We start from the raw sequence: 6,755 nt of genomic DNA on the forward strand, positions 1-6,755 counted from the left end.
CGTCTCGTAGTCTCCAGGCTGATGTCCAGCGGGAGCGTGAGAAGCCCTTGCTCTCTCAGGACAGAGTTTCTGATGACGTCGGGTGTGTGACACCTTGGGTCACACGCGCCCTGCGTGTGTCTTTAGATCTCTGATCTGGCCCGTAGTTAACTCCTGTCTCGACGCGATCCTAGGTGGGGACTTTCTTCACTGCAGCAGAGTGGCCAGCAGAGGGAGCTAGCTCCCAGATTCCGGTAAATCATGAATGAGTCCTCTTAAGGGTTTCTAAAATGACAGGGCAATCAAGGCTCATTTGGGGGAAGAAAAGATTGAGCTTTCATGCTTTTTCCAAATCAGCTCTACCTGCTAAAAATGATGTATAATGCATAAGGATCAAAAGTGATTAAAATCCTTATGAATTTAATCAGAAATTCACAGTTAACCACTATTTGCTTTGTTGCAAATTGATGTCGAATAACAATCATGTGTATCTGCAAATTTTTTTTAACTTGTGGGAAATTTGCTGGTGATTTGTGGGGGGAAGTTCGGGGGAGGGGGGGCCGTTTAAAGGAGAGAAAAGGAGGAAGGAAGCAGTTGAAAGCCGGCTCCCTGGAGGCCCCAAATGCAGGCACTTAGCAGTTCTATAGAAGGCCTTTGTTCATAAATTTCGGGCCCTTGCTATTTATTATTATGAACAATAGGAAATCCTAATAATAACTCCTCTGTGTGCCATTTGCTTTAACTGAGCAAAATTCTCTGAATTGTTTCTTACCTCTGCGTCACATGTTTGGGTCCAAAGCTCTCCCTCCCCCCTCTTTCCACACTTTCCTTCTTCTTCTTCTTTTTTTTCCCCCAAATTATTCCTCATCAAAGCAGACCACTGAATTTTTTCAAATGCAGACATGTATAGGGCAGAGAGAGAGACTGCCCTTTCATTTCCTTCCTCCCGTAAAAAAGACCTTGAAAAATGGAGACAGTTCCTGGTAAGAGTCCCCTCGGAGGAAAGAAAAGGCCAAAGGAAGAAATGCTCGAGAAGCCCTTACCATCCTTTCTGCGCTGGGAACTTTCTTGTAGAAGGTTTTTTCTGTGTCTCCGATCCAGACCACGGAGGGCTGGAGTTGCCGGGCCACCTGCAGGGGGAAATGTACATGCTTGTCTTTCTTGGTCCCCGACCACGAACAGCAGGCCCCCCAAGACGGCTCTCACGGGGGAGTGGGGCCCGGAGGGGCTCCACTGCACGACCCTGGCCCTCCTGCACGACGGGGCGGGGGCCCCCACCGCGGCCTCCTCTCCCACCTTACGGGCAGGACACCATTGAGGTCTGTGCATTTGGCTCTAGGACCCGGAGCCTTGAATCAGTCTGGCTTGAAATAAAATGACAGTTTTCTGCTGCAACAAAATCAAGGGGTGTTTGGGTCTCAAGCTGTAATTACAGCCTGCTTGCAGCTCCCAGGTTTATTCAGACCTGCTCCTCGTGAGAAAAGCTGTTTCAGCACAAGGGCCCCCGGAATGCCTTTTGTTCTCCTTGGTGTGGCTGTGCCTTTGTGGCCCAGGTTCTGTCTGGGAAGTGGCTCTGAGCCCCTCCACGGTGGGCGGGGCTTCGCGACAGCGCTGGGACGGCAAATCACGGCCACACACCTAAGGATCTCTTCAAAGCGCCCCCATGACAGCAAAGTTCGGGGTTTTTTTGCAACAACCTGTGCTTTGTGCAAAATTGCGACAGATGAAAGCCGGCCTCCGGCTGCAGCGAATGTAGTGTTATCTACTCCTATTTTTATATTTCTTCAAACCTCATTAAGGCAGCGGGCATGATTTTTAACCAAGACAGGCATCTAACAAATGATGGAAAAATCACTAGGCTCGCTGCGGCCGTTTCCCCAGTGTTACGTACCTAGTGAGGCAGATTATGCACGCTCTAAGACAAAAGCCGATGGAACTTGATCCTGGTGCCAGCGTGACACCTGGGCCGTGTGCATTCACGGTCCCCACTTGCCAGCACCTTCAGGGGGGAAGCACGTCTTGCCAACCACTGTTCGGTACGCATTAGTTTTTAGACCCAGAGCCAAAGAGTTTAAGAACTGCAAATTGTAGCCCCAATTCCTAGGCGGGGCGGCGGGGTGTGATAACCGCAGCGAGTGCCAGCAGTTAGTGAGCAGCCGTGTGCCCGGCCAGGGCCACACGCGGCGCACACGGCAGGACACTCACGGTCAGGGCCAACACTGACCCAGCACGTCCTCCGCTTGATACGTGGTTCACGCCACAGCCCTGCGAAGCAGGTGCCGCGATGCTCACCCAGGTTTGCAGACGGGGAAACCAAGGCTGAAAGGCGCTAAGTGAGCTGTCCAAGGTCACACAGCTTGAAAATGGCAGAAGCAGGATGTAAGACCAGGCTGCTGGCGGCAAAGTCTGCCAGGCTCTCGGGCCCCGTCGCCAGCTGTCGGTTCTCTGGGTTCCTTGCCGTAGGCCCCCCGACTTTACAACGTGGCCCGCCCCCTCCCTCGCTGCAGACCGAGGGTGGGCTCCAAGGAAGCACTGTTCTGCTGAGAGCTATTTTAAGTCCAAAGCTTCCCTGCTTCCAGCCCCTAAAGAAAATAAGAAAATGAGATCCTGGGTTTCCAGCTTCTTAGAAAAGACACACTTTATAATGACAAAGGCAAAATCTTATTCTTTTTCACTCCTTAAAAATCGTAGCTTTAGAACAGAAAGCTGTTGGAAGAACACCGCACAGAAGCCGTTGTCTCCCGTCTCGGGCTAATGGTGAGCTTGCCGAAGGAGCCGGCCTCTCCCCTCCTGTGTCCACTTGGCAAGCGACAGCCTTTCCAGTCTTTGCGTGTCTCCATTCTGCCGATCCACTCGTCTCAATGGCAATCGCAGATGTGAGCACAAGCCCTTCCGGAGCCTTCTGCTTCTAACGAAGTAAGCTGCTCCAGCCGTCTTGAAAGGCAGGAGTCTTGTTAGCTTGGGATAATTTGAGACCAACAGTCTCTGGTCGTACCATTCCATTCAATGCGAAAGTCTAACAACTGTTCCCGAACTTGCGTGCGTTCGGGGCTGGTGGGGAAATTCCAAGCTTCCTGTGTTTGTCACCCGCACCTGTGAAGGAATGGCTTTGCCGGGACCGTTCACCTGCTGCGGGGCACACGGGGCTGTGTGGGGACCTTGGTGGTGACGTGGTTTCTGAGGGCTCGGTTCTTATCAAGTGAAGCAGAAAATGTTTCCCCAGCGATTTCTCTGACAATAACAATACAAGGAATGATCCCTTGCAAAGCGCCTCGATCTCATGACACCACTTCTCCTTCGCTCGCTGAGTGCGTACTGTGCCCTGCTCGTCCCAGCATCTCCCCTTTATATGTGAGGTCACTGGGGCAGAGAAGGGGTAATATGCCCCCCAGCACCGGAGAAATGTTGGAGTCAGTCTGCCCAGAGTCAGACCTGGGTCTGCCTTTGTTAACCAGGCGTTAATGTCTGCCCTGTCTCCATGGGAGACAAGATGCCCGTTCCAAAGCATCTCACTACCCTTGACCTGTTTCCTCCTCTAGCCCCTTTTTATTCCAGCAGGGAGAACTCTAAAGCCGTCACTGCCTTGTCCTCCTCAGTGGGGAGCTGGCCAGAGGACATCTGGTGGCCAGGCTCAGTTCTGGACAGATGAGAGAGGCATGGAATCCGGGACCCCCACGCGGACATGTCTCCCACCAGGGAGGATCGAAGGGATGAGACTTGTCTTGGGAGAAAAGAAGACTCAAGGGTGTAAGCTAGCTGTTTTCAAATAGTCGAAAGGCTCTCGTGGGCCAGAAAGACTGGCTTTATGTAGACTGAGAGCTGTTCTCACATTTCTTCATTCGTTAGTGCTTCCCGAGGATGGGCCAGGCGCTGTGCTTGGTGCTGGGGTCCCTGCCCTCAAGACCTGCCCAGGGGAAGGGAGGGCAGCTTGTGAGGGTGGCCCTAGGAAAATGGGGTGTCGGTGAGGGCCACCAATGACAGAAAGAGCGAGAAGTGGGTCAAGCAGGTGACCAGGAATGGAGACTGCAGACAAAGTGTTAAAGCACACAGAGCTTCTAGTGGTCTCTAGAAGATCACAGAGCCTGAAGATGGGGATGCGTCGGCCATGCCAGAGACGGGAGCCAGGGCACAGGGCTACGTGTGCCCTCGTGGGGCTGCTCGGGGCCACAAAGGAGTCACAAAGGCTGTGGCAGGGCTGCGGAGTTTGCTTTTATCCCGGAAGCTGTGGAGAGTCTGTAAGGGACTTTAATCAAGAACTTGGATCCTAGTTGCAGTATGGAAACATCCCTCTGGTGGGTGTGTGAAGCATGGCGTGCTGGGGGGCTGTTCCCGGGGAACTGGGAAGTTGGTTGGTGGGCATGTGGGAGTGGAGGGTGGGAGCTCACCAGTGGAGGGGGAGGGTGGGTGGGGCCCGGTGACGGCTGTGGGTGAAGAGCCTGATGGGGCAGGAGTGCTGCGTTGGGGACAGCAAAGGGCACAGAAGAGGGAGCCGTTGCCACCGCCCAGGGAGGTCAGTGGTGCAGGAAGGGAGTGGGCAACGGTGGCCAGGGCTGGTAATCTGGAGCTCACTCGTGGCCTTGGTGGGGCGTGGAGGGGAGAGAAGCCAGGTGACAGGGGCTGAGGGGTGAAAGGGTCAGAGGCTGAGGCAGGGAGCATTCTTTCAGAAGGATGGGGAGCCCGGAGCCCGGAGGTGGTGTGGGATGGGAGGGCGGCCAGCAGAGGACGACCTAGGAGGGAGAAGGGCTGTCCTCCTTCCCCAGGGAGCAGGAGGTAAGGATGGTTGCTGGCCCAGGCTGGGCATCTGTGACACGAGGGATGTTCGCAGATACAAAGGGTGGACAGGCCAGGCTTTGAAAACATGGAAATTCGTGGACATTTGGCCCTTCCTTATTGTTACTGCCAAAGCAGTATTCATTAGCAAAATTTTCAGGATACGTATTCAGACACATAAACAACACTCTTTGCCTCCTCTGTATGAGCGAATTGTCACGTATTTCCCGCCTTTGTAGACCGTCTTCGACACCCATATTTGCCAAAATGAGATCGTTCCTCATACACCGTTTTGCATTCTGGTTTACCCCATATGAAATGTATTTCTCCAACATCATTTTAACATGATGTCCCATAATTTATTGATCTAACCTTCTGATTTTGAACATTTGGAAGGTTTCTGCCTTCTAACGAAATCAAACAGTGCTTCGATGAGCTTTGGGGGCCCATGACGAGGTCATTCCCTTAGAACGGGGCCAGACCCACAGCTGCTGGACCTCAGGGCTTATGTTATTCTTGTTTTCGCCGACGTTGGCAACCTGCCCTCCCAGAGGTTCTCTGCTTACACTCTCTTCAGCTGTGGATAAGCGAATCTGTTTTTCCACACTCCCTCCTTAGTGAGTATTAACAATAAAAAAACTCTTTGCCAATTGTTAATGAAAAATGGTATCCTTTGCTCTTTTAATTTTCATTTAGCAATGATAAGCCTTCATTCAAATTACTCACAGAGAGTTTGAGGTCATGGGCAATTAGATGTAATTAATTCATAATTGAACTTTCCAGAAGTTGCACGGGCTAGTTGACTTCAGCTGCCAGTAGAGGGCTCTTCAGTCCCATCAAATATAACTACAGGTTTTCAGTTACATGTCAAATCTGGAATCAAAACGAATTTCCACCATGTGCTTTTTCAAATTCTGGGAAGCTCCATCAAACAATTAAAGACTTCTTCCATGTGATTTTTATGGCTTTGATCTTTTTTAATCCCGAAAGAAACGCTATCAACATTCTCCATCAGAATTAGATTCTCTTGGGTCAGGATATAATGACTCCACGGTGAAAACTTGTTTGTGTTTGGCACACTTAAATTACTAATATGATTTGCCCAAATGACTCCTGGAAGCTTTGGAAGTTCTCTCCGAAAGTGTCCTATTTTGCTTGCCTTAGAGAAACTGATGAAAAGCCAGGTTACTTTTTTCAGTGGTTGAGTCTCAGTTTACCAAACTGAAAACACCCCGCATCCATCCATCCATCCACCCATCCACCCATCCATCCATGCATCCCTCCCTCCATCCATCCGTCAAACTACCCACCCCATACCTATTTGCCAAGCATCTGTGATATTCCAAGCTCAGTGGGGGGAGGCAGGAGAGACATGGTGGAGAGTGTATAGTTTCTGTGTCTGAATGAGAGTTGCTGGGCACAGGCAGGCAACCACCAGGGAGCTGTCATGCTGGGGAGGAGTGGAGAGTTGTGAGTTACTCAGGGAGAGGGGAGGCTCACGTCCCGAGACTGTGGTCACTTGGCTTCTGTTTAAACACTTAAAACGTGAAGGCGTTTCGTTCTGCATCTCCACTATTTAAAAATAGTGTTTAAATTTTTGATTTCCTTGAATTACAGTCTTTTACGAGATGGCGGAAATGACTTCAAGTCCTCACTGGGTATGAGCTGGGCTAAACCGTAAGTTGATACTCAAAGGACGAGCCGAGGTGTACTAAAGAGTCAGGAGACCGGCTGGGCTGGCCCTGTATGCACACCGGGGCTAACGGCTTCACGCCAGGCTGCACTGACCGAGCCAGCCTTGGGCAGCACAAGGGTTAATGCGTACGCGCAAGGCCATCTACAGTCTCCACTAACATGTGGCACGTTTTAGCCACATTCAAGGCCTTCCTTGCTTTACGTGTTTCCAAATTGGCTAACGATTCTTTAACGCCTGTGGGTGGACCCTGGTCAAGAGCAGACGGACCCTAGATTTATGGTGATTTACAGCCCACAGAATGCCTGCACGT

General features: G+C 51.3%; 1 protein-coding gene across 1 annotated transcript in view; it reads right to left on the reverse strand.

The window, feature by feature from the left end:
- Window positions 1–6,755, reverse strand: part of IQCA1 (IQ motif containing with AAA domain 1) — a 117,888-nt gene that overhangs the window by 21,334 nt on the left and 89,799 nt on the right. The window contains exons 10-11 of the mRNA XM_030323789.1: window positions 4,365–4,432; window positions 1,023–1,109 (exon numbers count right to left, since the gene is read on the reverse strand). Coding sequence (XP_030179649.1) covers window positions 1,023–1,109; window positions 4,365–4,432 — 155 coding nt within the window. The remainder of the gene's footprint in view (window positions 1–1,022; window positions 1,110–4,364; window positions 4,433–6,755) is intronic.

Source organism: Lynx canadensis, chromosome C1, assembly GCF_007474595.2.
Source record: "Lynx canadensis isolate LIC74 chromosome C1, mLynCan4.pri.v2, whole genome shotgun sequence".
Classification (NCBI taxonomy): Eukaryota; Metazoa; Chordata; class Mammalia; order Carnivora; family Felidae; genus Lynx; species Lynx canadensis.